Source organism: Lathamus discolor, chromosome 6 (genome assembly GCF_037157495.1).
Source record: "Lathamus discolor isolate bLatDis1 chromosome 6, bLatDis1.hap1, whole genome shotgun sequence".
In the NCBI taxonomy this organism is placed as follows: Eukaryota; Metazoa; Chordata; class Aves; order Psittaciformes; family Psittacidae; genus Lathamus; species Lathamus discolor.
The window spans coordinates 3,749,202-3,767,229 of record NC_088889.1 but is presented as its reverse complement, the minus strand read 5'-3'; the positions used below and the strand labels follow the sequence as shown (position 1 = coordinate 3,767,229).

At 49.1% G+C, this 18,028-nt stretch overlaps 1 protein-coding gene and 1 long non-coding RNA gene across 2 annotated transcripts; both read left to right on the top strand.

Annotated features, from left to right (window-relative positions):
* Positions 1 to 2,455: 2,455 nt before the first annotated feature.
* On the top strand, positions 2,456 to 3,518 carry LOC136017361 (uncharacterized). Its single transcript, XR_010613915.1, has 3 exons — positions 2,456 to 2,557; positions 2,774 to 2,902; positions 3,258 to 3,518. It is a non-coding gene; the product is annotated as an uncharacterized LOC136017361 (long non-coding RNA).
* Positions 3,519 to 3,599: 81 nt separating this feature from the next.
* Positions 3,600 to 7,279, top strand: LOC136016372 (olfactory receptor 5AS1-like). Its single transcript, XM_065683446.1, has 2 exons — positions 3,600 to 4,100; positions 5,087 to 7,279. The coding sequence occupies exon 2, from the start codon at positions 5,125 to 5,127 to the stop codon at positions 6,061 to 6,063; it is 939 nt and encodes a 312-aa protein (XP_065539518.1). The 5' UTR covers positions 3,600 to 4,100; positions 5,087 to 5,124; the 3' UTR covers positions 6,064 to 7,279.
* Positions 7,280 to 18,028: the final 10,749 nt, after the last annotated feature.

Below are 18,028 nucleotides of genomic sequence, written 5' to 3'. Positions count from 1 at the left end.
AGTGAAGGGGAAAGGGACCTGGGGGTCCTGGTGGATAGGAGGATGACCATGAGCCAGCAATGTGCTCTTGTGGCCAAGAAGGCAAATGGCATCTTAGGGTGCATTAGAAAGGGAGTGGTTAGTAGGTCAAGAGAGGTTCTCCTCCCCCTCTACTCAGCCTTGGTGAGGCCGCATCTGGAATATTGCGTCCAGTTCTGGGCCCCTCTGTTCAAGAAGGACAGGGAATTGCTTGAAGGAGTCCAGCGCAGAGCCACAAAGATGATTAAGGGAGTGGAACATCTCCCTTATGAGGAGAGGCTGAGGGAGCTGGGTCTCTTTAGCTTGGAGAAGAGGAGACTGAGGGGTGACCTCATCAATGCTTACAAATATGTGAAGGGTAGGTGTCAGGATGATGGAGCTAGGCTTTTTTCAGTGATATCCAGTGATAGGACAAGGGGCAATGGGTGTAAACTAGAGCATAGGAAGTTCCACGTTAACATCAGGAAGAACTTCTTTACTGTAAGAGTGACAGAGCACTGGAACAGGTTGCCCAGGGGGGTTGTGGAGTCTCCTACACTGGAGATATTCAAGGCCCGCCTGGACAAGTTCCTGTGTGATGTACTATAGGTTACCCTGCTCTTGCAGGGGGGTTGGACTAGATGATCTTTTTAGGTCCCTTCCAACCCTTGGGATTCTGTGATTCTGGACTGCCTTTCCCACATCATTTACCCCCAAACCAGAGCATCCATTTCATCCCTTTCCTGTGTCATGGTTTAGCCTCTACCCAGAGATTTGGAAGGTCTAAACATATCCATCGCTGCCTACTGCAGGCCTCTGAGGAGCTTTCCCATCTCTTCAAAGACAGTTTGAAATAGGAAAGTTAAAGATCGGTTCTGCCGTGGTGCTTTGCTTTCCTCCCATGTGATTGGTTTGGTCAAGATGTAGTGTCTTGCCTCAGGGATGTCATCTCTGAACTCTTTACCCCAGAGCTTCTGCCTGTGTTCTGTGTAAGTGCTGGAGGACAGGGTATGGGGATAGGAAGAGAGAATCTGTTTGGTGTAATTTCAGCAGCATAAAATTCAACCAAGCAAGCCTGACCTAACCGTTGGGGCTTATTTTGCAGTCAGTGCAGGGAGGCAGAGACCTGCAGAAAGCAAAACATGCCATTTTCCTTGAAATTATTTTAGAATGGGATGAACCATCCTTTGGAAGTGTCCATTTCTTGCCAATGTTAGCTAAACAGATAGTTAAAAGAACCCGGCTAACTTTTAGATGCCTAAAACTAGTTAGGATGTGTTTTCATGCATTTTGAGGGCTCCTCTGACCTCCAGAGCCTTTGTGCCCAACACAAATTTCATGCCATACAAAGCTATCCTCATCCCATTCAGATGTTACTGGAGACTACTGGGAGGAATGTCTCAAGTTCAGAAGCAATAAAACTGTAAGACCTTACGTGCTTGCCTCTGGACATATGTAGAATCATAGAATGTTTTGGGTTGGAAAGGACCTTAAGATCATCCAGTTCCAAACCCCTGCCCATGGGCAGGGACACCTCACACTAGACCAGGCCACCCTAGGCTCTGTCCAGCCTGACCTTGAACAATGCCAGGGATGGAGCATTCACAACTTCTTTGGGCACCCTGTGCCAGCGCCTCACCACCCTCACAAATAAAGTACTTCTTCCTTATATCCAGCCTGAGCTTCCTCTGCACCTATGGACAAGATAGAAGGAAGGAGAAGACAAGCCATGCAAATAAAGCTTGTTAGCTGGAGAATAAAAATGTTGAGTTGCCCAAGTTTCCTCATAGAAAAACATATCAGCTGCACATTTGTCAAATTAAGCATTTGCTAGTGAGGAGTGGTTGAATTTAAAGCTTTTTTTATTTTTCCCTCGCTGCTTGATATTCTTTATTCACAGTCAGTATTGGGGCTCTTCTAGGAAAGAACAAGGATTAGCTTTATTTGAAAAGAAATTCATGTTAATGAATAAGATTAGCTACTGCTTAATGTAAGTAGTAAAGTAACAACTTAAACTGCTCTAAATCTTTCTCTGGGTGTGTAATTTCTGTATAATGTAGGGACCTTAGCTAGCATGAATGTTCACCTTTAAGTTGATATGATCACAATTCTGTTACCAGAAGTTCTAATGGCCTCTGGAATTCCATTTTCTAAATTGTCACAATCATTTTGAGGTGCATTTGGAAGTCTTTTTCCCTGAAAGCTGTTGCTTCAAGGTCACAACGACTTGACTTCACGGTCTTGGACTCCATTTGCCAAGATGTCCATTCTCATTTCAAAGCTGTTTTGAAGCTTAAAACCAATACTCTGTATGGGATTCCAGTCAAAAGAAATACTAGAAGCATTTCCAAGAGTGTGTACAACACCTTTACAGCACATCGTTCCACTGGAGTATTTCGACACTGAGACAAACACCGGCAGCACTTTAATTGTTTGCTCTGCTCTTCCCTAGAGAACATCGCGGTCTCCCGTGTCCAAAAGGAAGATATAAAATCTGTGACATTCCTCAAAAGAAACATTTCCTTCATCCAGGAAAATAAACCAAATATTTCCCTAGTAGGTAAGTTTCCTAATGCATAAAATTTCCTTCCATTCAGGGAGTTGTGTAGGAATTGTTCTAAGTCAGTTGCTTTGGATGAATTTCGGATTCAGAAAAGTTTTGTGGCATCATGAGATAACAAAAGAAAGCAATAAATATGAATATATCTTTAAAAAGGGGGGAATTTGGTTTATCTTTAATTTTTACACCTAAATTTTGATCTGCTGCCTCTTGCAGGTCCTCATCAAAGACCACTCAGCAGCTTCTAGGCTTTCTCTGCCTCAGTTTCCAAACATGAACCACAGCTGGAAATAGGAGGAAAGAGCCACATGTGCATAACTATGGAGTATTTTTTGGGGCAGAAAGGTTCTTTTTCTTACTTTCACTAGAAATCTCTCAAATTACCTGTGATAATGTTAAAATAAGTGGTAATGTTACAAGGTCACTGTTTAACTGGTCTCAACCAAAACTAAAACGCAATTGAATTTCGGCAGAGCTTGTCATCTTAGTCTAGGAATCACGGTACCTGAGTCACCCCGGACATCATCTGGAGTAAAAGGTCATACCCATAAAGTGATTCAGATTCTAGGATGCATCAAGAATGGAGGACCTTGAAAAAAGATCAAAGAAAACTGTCTAAAATGCGATTCATCTCACTAACCATCAAAACTTTTGGCAGTGAATTGATATTGGTCATGCAGGCGTCCTTTCTCATCAACAGATGCGCCCATAGCCAGGATACGATGCATCCCACCTACCCCTCTGCAGCGATTATAGATGGAACTGAAGATGTTGCATCTAGACCAAGCTTTACAAAGCCAAATACAGGTGAGATCAGTGCAACCCTCCTTTCTGAACCCCCAGGCTCTACTGTAACCATTCAATATCCTATCCTGAACGAGTCAGCTTAGATTATTACACGTTATTAAGGAACATAGACATTTCTGGTTTGGCTGTGCTTTTATCCACTTAGCACTGATATTTACAGGACCTGCTAGCAGTTCCGTTATTAAATGTCCTTCTGCAGTCCTTGTATTTCCTGGAAATGTAAAGGTGAGCAAGAAAGATCTGCCCTGCCTCGAACTTATACTGCCATCACCAGAGAAGTGTCTTAACTTTGGCAAAGTTAAGTTAAATGATGAACTTCTGGAAAGGTAAAATTAAGACCAGAAATTCATTTTGTAGGGGACTGAATCAAATTCACTTGGTTTCAGACAAAAAGTAAAGTGGGGAATAATGCTTGGAAAATCTAACAGTATATTTGTGCTCAGATGCTTAAAAACAATACTCATGGCTTTCTTTTCATCGGTTGCTTAAGGATTGATCAGCCTCAGGAAAATGAACCCACAAAATGCTTGTAAGAAGTCTCAGAGTGAGAGGAAATAATTAATTTTAGACTCAATGATTTGTGCTCCAAAATAATTGTCGTCTTTTCGTCTAAATAAAGTAATAAATCTGTTTATGTTCCAGCATTTCAATCCATTTTTCCCAGTGCTCCATTTCACTGCTACCTCAAAGATCGTTATTAACTGTGCCAGAACTCCTTGCTCTACTGGTCACACAGGTAAATGTGTTGCAGCTACACTCAAATATATACCTTATAGTATGCAAAATGTTATACTTGATGTTTTACATCAGGTGATGTATCTTTCAAAGTTTCTTCTATACCTGCACTATGCTCTAGCTCTTAAATAAAATCCCATCTGAGGTCTTATGTCATAGAATTGTAGAATACCAGATTGGAAGGGAACTCAAGGATCATCTGGTCCAACCTTGCTAGACAAGCATGACCTAGACCAGATGTCTCTCATGAGACCCCCCTGCAGTCCTGCGTCCAACTGTGGAGGCAACAAAACAAGAGGGATGTGAAGCTGTTGGAGCAAGTCCAGAGGAGGCCACGGAGATGCTGTGAGGGCTGGAGCAGCTCTGCTCTGGAGCCAGGCTGAGAGAGCTGGGCTGGGGCAGCCTGGACAAGAGAAGGCTCCTGAAGGGGAGACCTTAGAGCAGCTCCAGTGCCTGAAGGGGCTGCAGGAAACCTGGAGAGGGGCTTTGGACAAGGGCCTGTAGGGACAGGCCAAGGGGAACAGCTTTAACCTGCCCAAGGGGAGACTGAGCTGAGCTCTTAGGCAGAAGCTCTTCCCTGGGAGGGTGCTGAGGCGCTGGCACAGGGTGCCCAGAGAAGCTGTGGCTGCCCCATCCCTGGCAGTGTTCAAGGCCAGGCTGGACACAGGGGCTTGGAGCAAGCTGCTCTAGTGGAAGGTGTCCCTGCCCATGGCAGGGCTTGGACCTGGGTGAGCTTTAAGGTCCCTTCCAACCCAAACCATTCCACAGTTCTATGTCCCAGCACCTTATCCATATATATATGAAAGGAATAAACAGAAGGGAATTTAAGATATAAAGTGTGTAAAGCTCTCTTTGAATGTCCTCCTAAAGTTTCTTCTCAGTGGGCGTCATCTAAGTCATTGGTTTCCCCATCTGATACTTGTTGAGGTGCCTACATTTCTGTCTTCTGAAAGATACAATCTGTTTGTGCATTGCTCTACCCACTAGGACTGATCCCCTGACAAAGCCAAACACAGGGTCATGAGATGCCTGAAGAAAACTGCACCACACTGACAGAGTTCATTCTCTTGGGTTTCACCGACCGTCTGGAGGTGGAGATACCTTTGTTTGGGCTCTTCCTACTCATCTACATCACCACTTTGGTGGGGAATGCTGGCCTCATCATGCTTCTCCAGCTCAGTGCCTGCCTTCATACCCCCATGTACTATTTCCTAAGCAATTTATCTTTCTTAGACCTTATCTGTTCATCTGCCATTGCTCCCAAGATGCTGGTGAGTCTGTTAGCACAGCAGAAGGCCATTTCTTTCACTGGCTGTGCAACACAGATGTTTTTCTTCGCTGCCTTTGCTGATGCCGAGTGCCTCCTTTTGGCTGCGATGGCCTATGACCGCTACGTGGCTGTATGTCACCCTCTTGTCTACACTGTTGTCATGTCCCGCAGGGTCTGCACCACCCTGGTAGCTGGGGTTTATCTCAGCGGGGGTCTGACTTCGCTGGTGCACACGTCTTTCACCTTCGCGTTGTCATTCTGCGGCTCCAATGTCATCAACCATTTCTTCTGTGATATTCCCCCGCTGCTGGAGCTCTCCTGCTCCAACACATACATCAGCGAGGTTCTGCTCCTCACTCTCTGTGGCTTTATACAAACCAGCACCTTCCTGGCCATCGCTGTCTCCTACACCTGCATCCTCAGCACCATCCTCCGGATCCATGTGGCAGACAACAGGCACAAAGCCTTCTACACCTGCACCTCCCACCTGATGGCTGTTGGGTTATTCTATGGCTCCCTCCTCTTCACATACTTACAGCCCAGCTCCAGCCACTCGATGAACACAGACAAAGTGATCTCTGCGTTTTATACCCTTGTTTTTCCCATGCTGAACCCCCTCATTTATAGCTTCAGGAACAAAGAGGTGAAGGATGCTCTAAGGAGAACAGTAGGGAGAAGAGTGTTTTCACAGTGATTTTCTTAGAAGAACAAGATAGTGTGTTTCTGATGCAACACAAATGATGGGAACTGCCTGACTAAATGTAGGTGACTTGTTAGGAATACCTGCATCTGATCTAGCTTCCCAGGTTCATTTGGTAATTGCTGGGAAAGAAACAGTCAACTTACAAGGTGATTCCCAGTATCACAAAACCGAAGGCAAAGTCAGACAGCTCCCATCACAGAAGGATCTCTTTCTCCTCTGCTCCAAGTTCTCCCCAGAGCTTTCCCTTCTCCAGGCTGAAAAACCCCAAATCTCTCAACCCGTCTCCTCTATCCCAAATGCAGAAGAAAATTCCATTTTTTCAGCTTATGCTTATTGAGACAACAACCAAGACGCTTTAAAGAAAAGTCCAATTTAGAAAACTCCTGCGGACAGGTGCGATCGTACGTATTAAACTTGGAAATGAAAGCCTTTTGTACAGTGGAAAAGACCGTCCTTATCTAGCAGCCAGCTTTGCCATACCCTTCATACAGAGAGGAATCTCATCTGCTCACAATTTATTGCATTTTAGGACCAGGCTTGTTCATGTTTCACCACGCATCCTTCCTGCTTATTCTGCTCTCATCAGACACCTTTCATGCTTCTCATCCTGTGTTTTACCTTAAAGACTTTACTACTTGTGAATGTTTTCCCATAACCTGTTTCTGCCTTTATACCACAAGCCTTCATTTCCTCTCTCATAGCTTAATTGGTTATTCCTGCTTAATTGTGTTACAAAATGCTTGTTGATGGGTATGGTATCAGCAGCGTCACAGTGTTGCAAAGCACATACACGCTATTGTAGTACATTGGTGTCTGGATACCGTACAGAGTCATGGAACCATAGAATGGTTTGGGTTGGAAAAGACCATAAGATCATCGAGTTCCAACCCTTCTGCCATGGGCAGGGACACCTCACACTAAACCATGTCGCCAAAGGCTCTGTCCAACCTGGCCTTGGACACCGCCAGGGATAGAGCATTCACAACTTCCTTGGGTACCCTGTGCCAGCCCGTCAGCACCCTTACAGTAAAGAACTTCTTCCTTATATCCAATCTAAACTTCCCCTGTTTAAGTTTTAACCCGTTACCCCTTGTCCTATCACTACAGTCCCTAACGAAGAGTCCTTCTCCAGCATCCCTACAGGCTCCCTTCAGATACTAGAAGCCTGCTATGAGGTCTCCATGCAGCTTCTCTACTCCAGGCTGAACAGCCCCAACTTCCTCAGCCTGTCTTCACACGGGAGGTGCTCCAGCCCCTGATCATCCTCGTGGCCTCCTCTGGACTTGTTCCAGCAGTTCCATGTCCTTTTTATGTTGAGGACACCAGAACTGCACACAATGCTCCAGGTGAGGTCTCACAAGAGCAGAGCAGAGGGGCAGGATCACCTCCTTCGACCTGCTGGTCACGCTCCTTTTGATGCAGCCCAGGATACGGTTGGCTTTCTGGGCTGCGAGCGCACACTGAAGCCGGCTCATGTCCATTTTCTCATCGACCAGCACCCCCAAGTCCTTCTCTGCAGGGCCGCTCTGAATCTCTTCTCTGCCCAACCTGTAGCTGTGCCTGGGATTGCTCCGACCCAGGTACAGGACCTTGCACTTGTCATGGTTGAACTTCATAAGGTTGGCATCAGCCCACCTCACAAGCGTGTCAAGGTCCCTCTGGATGTCATTCCTTCCCTCCAGCATATCAACCGAACCACACAGATTGGTGTCATCGGCAAACTTGTATAAACAAATACTGTACATACTTAGCAACTTCCTTAAATATCCTGGTGACTCTTAGCCCCAAACTGCACATACATACATGCCTGGGACATGCAAAGTTGACTCATGTGGTATATATTTGAGGTACAAGCTGAGAACAGAGGCCCTTCACGGAGTGACTAAGATAATTTACCAAAGCGATGTTATTTCTTAGCCTACATGCAGGAAACTCTGCAGTCAGTGAACCTTAGGAAAGATCAACAAATGCAAGATGCTCCTCCTTGTTTTCTTTGTGCATTGTTTTCAGTGGTTTGTTTCCTTCATTCTTCTGGTTGTGATTTTTTCCTTGTGTCCTTAAGTGTTACAGCCCCAAGCGAGTTCCAAGCTACCTTGGTGAAGTGGGAGAAGACAAAAGCTTGGGACACTCCTTTACCATCATCTTTATCTTACTGTGCCCTGTTGGAATGCAGAACAGCTCCTCTAAACCCAGGGAGCAGCCACATATGGTGAGAGGAAGACTGGAGCATTCAGATCAGGCATGGACATTGTAATGGGAGGTTGAACGAAAAGCTTTTGCTTTTTTTACTGTACCTGCAGTTGTGGGATAAGGAGGGCCTGGAGCCCAGGTGTGATGGGGAACGGCTGAGGACCTGGCGGGGTACAGTCTGGAGAAGAGAAGGCTCCGGGGGGACCTTATTGCCCCCTACAAGTGCTGACAGGAGGATGGAGGCAGGAAGGGGCTGCGCTCTGCTCCCAGGGAACAAGGGATGGGACAAGAGTTACCGGCCTCAAGCTGCCCCAGGGCAGGTTTAGATGGAGCTGAGGAACAATTCCTGCCCCAGAGGGTGCTCAGGCATTGGAACAGGCTGCCCAGGGCAGGGCTGCAGGCACTGTCCGTGGAAGCGTTACACCACGGGGAAGCGGCAGGCGCCTGGACTGGACCTCCCAGCGTGCTCCGCGGCAGCGGCGCCCTGGCCTGCTCAGGGAGCGCTCCCGCTGGCTCAGCTGCCGCAGTCTGAGTCGGCCGCGCCGCTCCGGAGCGGGCCGGCGGAGGCAGCCCTGGAGGCCCGCGCGCCTCTCGGCCCCACGGCGGTGTGTAAGCTCCGCCCGGGGCCTCAGCCACCCCGCTGCTGCCCGGGCCTGGTGGCTGGGCTGGTAACGGGGCCGGGGGCTGTGCTGGTTCCTTTGTCCTGCCCGCTGAGGTGGCGTCTGAGCGGTGGGTGCTGGTTTGTGGTTCTGGCGTGTGCTGCTCCTGCGGGTGAGGAGTGAGCGGCAGGGCTGGGAGCAGGGCAAGGACAGTTCGGGGCTGTACACAGCTCTGCTCTCTTGTTAACCGCTGTTTCCTGCATTCCCTGAGGTGCACTGAAGCCAGAGGCCTAAAGCTTAACAGAGTGACAGGCTGGTTTGTGTTGGAAGGGACCTTAAAGCTCATCCAGCTCCAACCGCTGCTACGGGCAGGGACCCCTTCCACCGGAGCAGCTTGCGCCAAGCCCCTGTGTCCAACCTGGCCTTGAGCACTGCCAGGGATGGGGCAGCCACAGCTTCTCTGGGCACCCTGTGCCAGCGCCTCAGCACCCTCACAGGGAGGAGCTCCCAAGTCCACCACTAACCCATGTCACTAGGGGCCTCGTCTGCATGGTTTGTGAACGCTTCCAGAGATGGTGATTCCACCACTGCCCTGGGCAGCCTGTTCTAATGCCTGAACCAGAGATGTCAATTGTGCTCATGTGTCCACATATTAGACAGCTTTAAGTCTCTGCTTATGGCCAGTGAGGGCAAAACAGAGGCTTTGTATACACGGGCTTTGTGACCGTTGCTCCGACTTTTCACGGTGTTGGCAGACTGAAGGAAGGTTTGCAGAGTGTGCTTTAAGTCTGTGTGAGTCCGTAAGTAAAACCAGTGCTTCACACCAGGCAAAAGTGAAGGCATGGCTGACAAAGGTGGTAATGGATGTTCAGAGAGGTGGGGTGCTGAGCAGTCCCTGTGTGTTGTGGCTATAAATCTGTGTATCTCTTAGCTACGAGGCTCTGTGCTGGGATGATAAACCCTTCCAGCTTGAGATGGGCCTTGGGCTGTGTTAAAGTGCTGTGGTGTGTCATTCCAGCTGTTGTGCCATGTGCTAAATCACTGCTGTGACTTTGTTGCTTGCACACCGCTTACTAAAACCACATGTCAAGGATGTCTGTCTCAGTGGCCTTTTCTGTGGTTGCTGCTTTGGTGTAAAAGATAAGCTAATGGTTTCACTGCAGGAACTTGAATCTTAGTCATAGCAAATGCACATTCTTAATATTAAAACAATGGAAATCACTTAAGCTTTATCCCTTCTCAGCTGCTGGTCATGTTGAGAGTGGATTCAAAAGTCAGCTGTAATGCCCAAAGAGCTTTTCTCTTGGGTGATACATTCAGGATTTTCTGGGTTTTTCTTTTGGTTTTAAAACGTATTTCAGCAGCTTAAGAAAATGCATGTAACTCCGTCTGAGAGCAGCTTCAAAGACAAGCACTAAGAAGTCAGGGCTGCCCATGTAGCTGTCACACTATGGAGCTTCCCACAGAGTTCAATGCCATAACTTAGGGTACAGCTGGGATTTGGTTTTCTAAGCACAAGTTTCAATAGCACACAAGGTCACCCAGAGTATCTTTCCTGGTCCATAGTTCCTGCTCCATAAAACATAGAGACAGAATAGATGAGAAGACGAGAAGTCATCAGTCCCCAGCTGAATGAAAAGATCAGAAATTCTCTACTGATAGATGGTGGCTATTGCCCTGTTATCAGGTGACATGATCTAGTGTGAGGCGTACCAGCCCATGGCAGGGGGTTGGAACTGGATGATCCTAAGGTCATTTCCAACACTAACCGTTCTCTGGTTCTGTTATAAGCAGAGCCCCAGATGTTTTCATGGGGTTTCCTGTGGTTCTTAAACTATGACAGTGGAAATCATTTAAAACACCCCAACCATTTATCCCAAAGCCATCTGGCAAATCACAAGATACACAACAGTGTGGACAAAAATGTACACTGAAAGCCCAGCATAGGCCAGAACACTGTTCTACTTCTGGGGTCAGGTCACTGTTCTTCAGGGGTTAGTCTGAAGCAAAACCCCTGTCCTGTCACTACAGGCCCTTGTGAAAAGCCCCTCTCCAGCTTTCTTGTCAGCCCCTCTAGGTATTGGAAGGCTTCTATAAGGTCTTTTTTTCCCTTGGTAGGGACTACCAAACTACTTGTGCATTTAATTACTCTCATTTAACAATTCTCAGGTTCTTTGAGACCTGTTTGGACTCCGGAATCTCTGTGGTACTCAGAGAAACACAGCCTTGCTACTGCTCTTTGAAAGGGTGATTTGACCTCCCTGTTCCTCCGACTGTACATCATAGTATTCAGCATGGGAATCACCAGAGCATAAATGAAGCAATGATTGTTTTATTATTATTATTATGCAATGGGGACTCTACCATGTCCCTGGAGAGGCTGTTCCAGTGAATGATTGTTCTTATTGTAAAAGATGTATTTCTTCTCTTGAGATGAAATCTCTCCCAGTCCACTTGTAGTTGTTGCCCCTTGTCTTCTCCATACAGCTCCCTGTGAACAGAGAGCCTTTGCCCTCTTTTTAGCCATGCTTTAAGTACTCTGTGTCTTCATATATTAGAAATTGTAGCCTTGAAAACTTACTTTCAGGTAAAGTGAGTATTTCAGCTGATTCAAAGAATGAGGTTTCTTTTTAGTTTTAACATACTAGAAGGCACTAATAGTACTTAATGGCCCTGGTGATTCTCACCTGAATCAATTCAGACACATGGTCCTTCCTGCCCACAGCCTAGGAGCCCTATCTAAGCTCTGTCTAGGGCTGCCAGTCTTTCTTTGACTACAGTGGAGATGTGTGTGGTTATAGTTGTGCTTCTGCTTCTTGGATGGATCCTAGACCAAGGGCGGAGCTTTGTCTCCAGCCCTGCTCATGGCCTACCTCCCTTTGCTTCTGATGGTACACTGTGGATGGACTCTTTACTTCTGAAGTTCCTTGGATTCTGAAAGTAAACACTGCTTGTGCTGTCTAACCCACGTATTAAACATCCCTGCATATGTCCAGTATTAAATCCCCTTCCTTTTTCTTCACAAAACTTCCTGGTTTTCAGACTCTGATGTTCCTCTCTGTATCTCCTTGAAGCCATTTTCTTTCTGTTCCAAACCTATGGCATACACTAGAAGTTACTAGAAGCTCTTGTCCTGCTGGGTGTGTGCATTTTCTCTTGTCTCTTAATGGCCACATGGATACAAGATTTGCATTCAGTTTGATGTCTCAGTTAACAATTAACAATTCTCAAGGTCTTGAAGACTTGTTTGGACTCCTGAATCTCTGTGGTACTCAGAGAAACACAGCCTTGCTACTGCTCTTTGAAGGGGTGGTTTGACCTCCCTGTTCCTCAGACTGTACATCATAGGATTCAGCATGGGAATCACCAGAGCATAAATGAAGCAATGATTCTTGTGCTCCATTGAGAATTGTGAACTGTGTGTACATGAAAAAGCCTGTTCCATAAAATCTGGCTGCAGGAATTAGGTGGGAAGCAGAGGTGGAGAAGGCTTTTTGCCTGCCTTTGGACTTAGATCCTGTGGATGGCAACTGTGATGCAGGTATAGGAGATGATAATGAGGAGCTTGGTTGAGGTGATGAGTACAGCGGCACAGCTGGAGTGGTCCATGATGTATGCGTTTTATTAGGAGATCTTGAGGATGTGGGGCACAGCATAGACATGTCAGTACAGCAACTGGCCCAAGAGACGTGCTGTAGGTATCGAGGACCTCAGCCCTGCAGCTGGACACTGGCATCATCTTGTCTGGTCAATGAGCTTGTGTCTGGGCAAACTGCTGTGGAGCTGCCCCTGAGAGGCAGCTACAGGCACTCAGAGAGCCCTGTGGTCCCCAAAGGTGCCTGGGATGGGGCTGCAGGGAGCTGCTCTCAGGGAAGGCTTGGAGAACAAGTGAAGTTGAGCCAGAGGACCTGCCCTGCAGGGTAGCAGAAGGGGCTGGGCAGGGCAGGGCTGAGAAGGAGCTCTAGGAGCAGAACCCACCTTGCCCAGGCTTCTCCTCTTGGCCAGGTCCTCCTGCTGGGACAGCACAGCTTCCCCTGAGCCCACCTTCCTTTTCCCATGCCCAACACACCCTGCCCCTGCAGCAGGGGTTAGTCCACTTGCATGGCTCTTTGGAGAACCATCAACGTGTTTATTTACAAGAACAGAGGGCTCACGGAGAACAGGAGCCCTGGGAAGATTGGTCCTTCCTCTCCGCACCATGTTAGCTGCATTTAGTGGGAGACCTCTCCGGGGATAAGGACAACTTCCTTAGCCGCTGCCGAATCTTCTCCATCACCACACGCAGGGTATTGCTCGTTGATGCTGCTGCAGTGTCCTGGGCATCCTGGGCTGGGCATGGCTGGCATGAGCTCACATTCCTGGTGACAGCGGAACTGCAGTGCTGCTGCGAGGATGGGTTGTGCTGGCTGGGGATCCCCTGTGTGCAGCAGGGGCTTGAGGTTGGAGCCATCTCGGCTCCCTGTGCCTTCTCTGGCTTGGTGTCCATAACAGGAAATGCAGGGACAAGGCTTGGGGACACAAAGGTGGGTGCTGGCCCTGCCGAGTCCTTCACCACGCCACAGGGTGTCCTTGGCGCACCCTTGGTGTCTGTGCCCGTCTCATTCCCAGAGCTGCAGGATGTGCTGGGCAGGGTCCTGGCCTCCAGGAATGCCTGCCTGCTCTCCTCCCCTGGAACGGGGCTGGAGGAGGAGATACAATCCAGGCAGGAGCACGGTGTCATAGGGACCACAGTGCAGGTGAGGGATGCCTGAACCTGCTGCTGCATGACCCATTCCTTCTGCCTGAGCTGCTTTGCTTTTGCCACATGGGCAGGGTCTTTGTGTGGCCACAGGTGCCCAGCCGCAGCCTGTCTCATTCTGGGCCTCGCTTTGCTGACAGGCGCTGTAGCGCAGGACCAGCTCCTGTCCTCTTTGTGAGCATGGCCCCTGCCTTGTGTGGTGATGTTGGTCTGACAGGCAGCATCTTTCTTCAGGAGCTTGGAAGCTGGTCCTGCTTCTGGTCCTGCTGCTCCATCATTCCGGCTGAGAATGGGAGTGGGGGCCGTGACTAAATCAGAAGGCCACAGGCACTCCTTGTCCCACGGTGACAAACCCCGATGCAGGTGAAGGAGGCTCTTCCTCAGTGTATCCCCCTCTGGTGCTTGGACGGCTGTTTTCTCCTCAGATGCACGTGGGCTCTGTGGCTCCTGCTGTCCCGCTTTGTGCTGTCCCACGGCACTGGCACTGCCCAGGGCCCTGGGCTCCCCAGCTCCTCTCTCCTTTGGTAGCTTTGGGTCCAGGGGACCAAGCAGCGGTGGAGGGCACAGCATCTGCAGTGCCTGGGACTCGGTGTGTTTTGTGAGGTTCTTGGGGGCACTGATGCTCTTGGGGTTACTGGGGGAGCCGCAGCAGCTCAGCTGGCCCTGCTCCACCAGCTCCTCCAGGTCCTGCCATAGCGCCTGCCATGTGCCAGCATCCAGAGCAGCTGCAGCTCCTCTCCCAGCCCACGCTAACAGCACCAGCTCCTGCAGCTCCCGCGCAGCCTTGATGCAGTCTGTGCAGCCGGGGCTGCAGCGCCAGGGCCCACACAGGGGGGACACAGCATTACCTGCAAGCCAAGGAGGGGTTCTTGAGTGTCGGGGGGCTGGAACCAACCCAGGACCTTACACCCATCCTGCTCCACATGGCGCTGGGCTCCTCTGGGGGACCTGCTGTGGACTCACATGGCTCTGCTGCCCGAAATCGTCGCCTCCATCTCCGGTGTTGCTTGCCCTGGCCGTCAGCCTGTGGGAACAGCAATGTGGTACAGTCACGCTCCTGGGACAGCCACCACCAGTGCTGGAACAGTGGGCCCCATGGCTACAAGCGACTCCGTCGGCGATGGCTGATGGCAAGGAGGGTGGCCCCAGCAGCCAGGATCAGAATGCTGAGGCCCAGAAGAAAGCTGCTGTTGCTCACGTGCACTGCCCGTGACAACCACATTGGGAGCTGTGGAACAGTGGCACGTGTTGCTGTGAAGTCAGTGACTGCTACTCAGAACAGCCGAGTGATGTCGCAGCCTGTACTGCTGTCACAGTGGAGGTTGTGCTCAGGATGGCAGTTGTCAGGGGTGGGGTATTAGTGTTCAATTTCCTGTAATCAGTTTGTAGCATCCCAGACTGGTTTGAGTTGGAAGGGACCTCGAAGTTCATCCAGTTCCATCCTGGCCTTGAAGACTGCCAGGGATGGGGCAGCCACAGCTTCCCTGGGCACCCTGTGGCAGCGCCTCAGCACCCTCACAAGGAAGAGCTTCTGCCTAAGAGCTCATCTCATCTCCCCTCTCTGTCAATTTAACATGGGGCCATGCATGCCGAGGAGCGCTGGCCTTGTGAAACAATCAGCCTTTATATGAGGGCTAGAAGGAGCAGACATAAAGGGAGGGGAATCTTTGTTTCAGGTTTGTCTGGTCCGCATACAACAATGCACATGCAAGCTGAATTCCAGCCCACAATCTCCTTTTTTGATCTGAAGGTACTTCACATCACTGCCAGTCTTCCCTATTGGACCATTAAGTTGTATTTTTACTGATTCACAGTCTGTGGTCATCTGAGGCTAATACTAGATGGCTGATTAATAGATGACTCGTCCCTGAAAGCACAACGACATCAGAAGAGACACAAAGTCCTCTCCTAAGCTCAGATAAGCAGTCTCCACAGCCTATATAGAGATGTTTGCGCTCTGGATACAGAATCACAGAATCCCAAGTGTTGGAAGGGACCTCAAAAGATCATCTGGTCCAGCCCCCCTGCAAGAGCAGGGTAACCTACAGTACATCACACAGGAACTTGTCCAGGCGGGCCTTGAATATCTCCAGTGTAGGAGACTCCACAACCCCCCTGGGCAACCTGTTCCAGTGCTCTGTCACTCTTACAGTAAAGAAGTTCTTCCTGATGTTAACGTGGAACTTCCTATGCTCCAGTTTACACCCATTGCCCCTTGTCCTTTCACTGGATATCACTGAAAAAAGCCTAGCTCCATCATCCTGACACCCACCCTTTACATATTTGTAAACATTGATGAGGTCACCCCTCAGTCTCCTCTTCTCCAAGCTAAAGAGACCCAGCTCCCTCAGCCTCTCCTCATAAGGGAGATGCTCCACTCCCTTCATCATCTTTGTGGCTCTGCGCTGGACTCCTTCAAGCAATTCCCTGTCCTTCTTGAACAGAGGGGCCCAGAACTGGACGCAATATTCCAGATGCGGCCTCACCAAGGCTGAGTAGAGGGGGAGGAGAACCTCTCTTGACCTACTAACCACACCCTTTCTAATGCACCCTAAGATGCCATTTGCCTTCTTGGCCGCAAGAGCACATTGCTGGCTCATGGTCATCCTCCTATCCACCAGGACCCCCAGGTCCCTTTCCCCTTTGCTACTTTCCAGCAGGTCACTCCCCAACCTGTACTGGTACATGGGGTTGTTCTTCCCCAGATGCAAGACTCTACACTTGCCCTTGTTAAATTTCATCAAGTTTCTCCCCGCCCAACTCTCCAGCCTGTCCAGGTCTCGCTGAATGGCAGCACAGCCTTCTGGTGTGTCAGCCACTCCTCCCAGTTTTGTGTCATCAGCGAATTTGCTGATGGTGCACTCAGTTCCCTCATCCAGGTCATTGATGAAAATATTGAACAGCACCGGTCCCAGCACCGACCCCTGAGGGACTCCACTAGTCACAGACCTCCAGCTAGATTCTGCGCCATTGACCACAACTCTCTGCCTTCTTCCTTTCAACCAGTTCTCGATCCACCTCACTACTTGATCGTCAAGCCCACACTTCCTTAGCTTATCTATGAGGATGCTGTGGGAGACAGTATCAAATGCCTTACTGAAATCAAGAAAAACTACATCTACCGCTCTACCATCATCCCTCCACCTAGTCACTTCCTCATAGAAGGCTATAAGGTTGGTCATACATGACTTCCCCCTCATAAAACCATGTTGGCTGTTCTTAATGACCCCCTCATCCTTGATATGCCTAGTGATGGAGTCAAGAATAAGTTGTTCCATCACCTTTCTAGGGATGGAGGTCAGGCTGACCGGTCTATAATTACCCGGGTCCTCCTTCTTGCCCTTCTTATAGATTGGTGTGACCTTTGCCATGCGCCAATCCTCAGGCACCTCGCCCGTTTCCCACGACTTACCAAAGATGATGGAAAGTGGCCTAGCAATGACCTCCGCCAGCTCCCTCAGCACCCGTGGGTGCATTCCATCCGGACCCATCGATTTACAGATGTCCAGTTTGCATAGCTGATCCCTAACCCAATCCTCATCTACCAAAGCAAACTCCTCCTTTGTCCTGACTCCTTCTGGGGCTATAGAAATCCGGGGCCCTCGGGGAGAGTCTGCAGGAGTAAAGACAGAGGCAAAGAAGGCATTCAGCACCTCTGCCTTCTTTATATCCTCTGTCTCCAGGGTACCCACTTCGTTCAGCAGTGGGCCTATATTGCCTCTTGTGTTAGTTTTATTTGCTATGTATTTGAAGAAGCCCTTTCTATTGTCTTTAACCCGACTAGCAAGATTGAGTTCCAAGGAGGCCTTAGCTGTCCTAATTGCCTCCCTACATCCTCTAACAACTGTCCTATATTCCTCCCAAGCGGCCAGCCCCTCCTTCCATAATCCATAGATTCTCCTTTTCCACTTGAGTTTGCCCAGCAGCTCCTTGTTTAACCACGCCGGTCTCCTAGATCCCTTACTTGACTTCCTACTCATTGGGACGCTCTGATCCTGAGCTTGGAAGAAGCGGTCCTTGAATGCTAACCAACTATCTTGAGCCCCTTTACCGCCTAGTACCCTTTCCTATGAGACTTCCCTTAGCAGTTGACTGAAGAGGCCAAAGTTGGCCCTTCGGAAATCCAGAACTGTGGCTTTGCTAGGTATTCTATTCCTCCCACACAGGATCCTAAACTCCACCATCTCATGGTCATTGCAGCCAAGGCTGCCATTGACCATCGCCACTTCGACCAAACCCTCCTTGTTGGCGAGTACTAAATCTAGCAGCGCTGCTCTCCTAGTTGGTACGTCCACCATTTGCATTAAGAAATTATCATCAATGCACTCGAGGAACCTCCTAGACTGTGAATGACTGGCTGTGTGAGTCTTCCAGCAAATATCGGGGTAGTTAAAGTCCCCCACGATGACTAAGGCATGTAGTCGCGAGG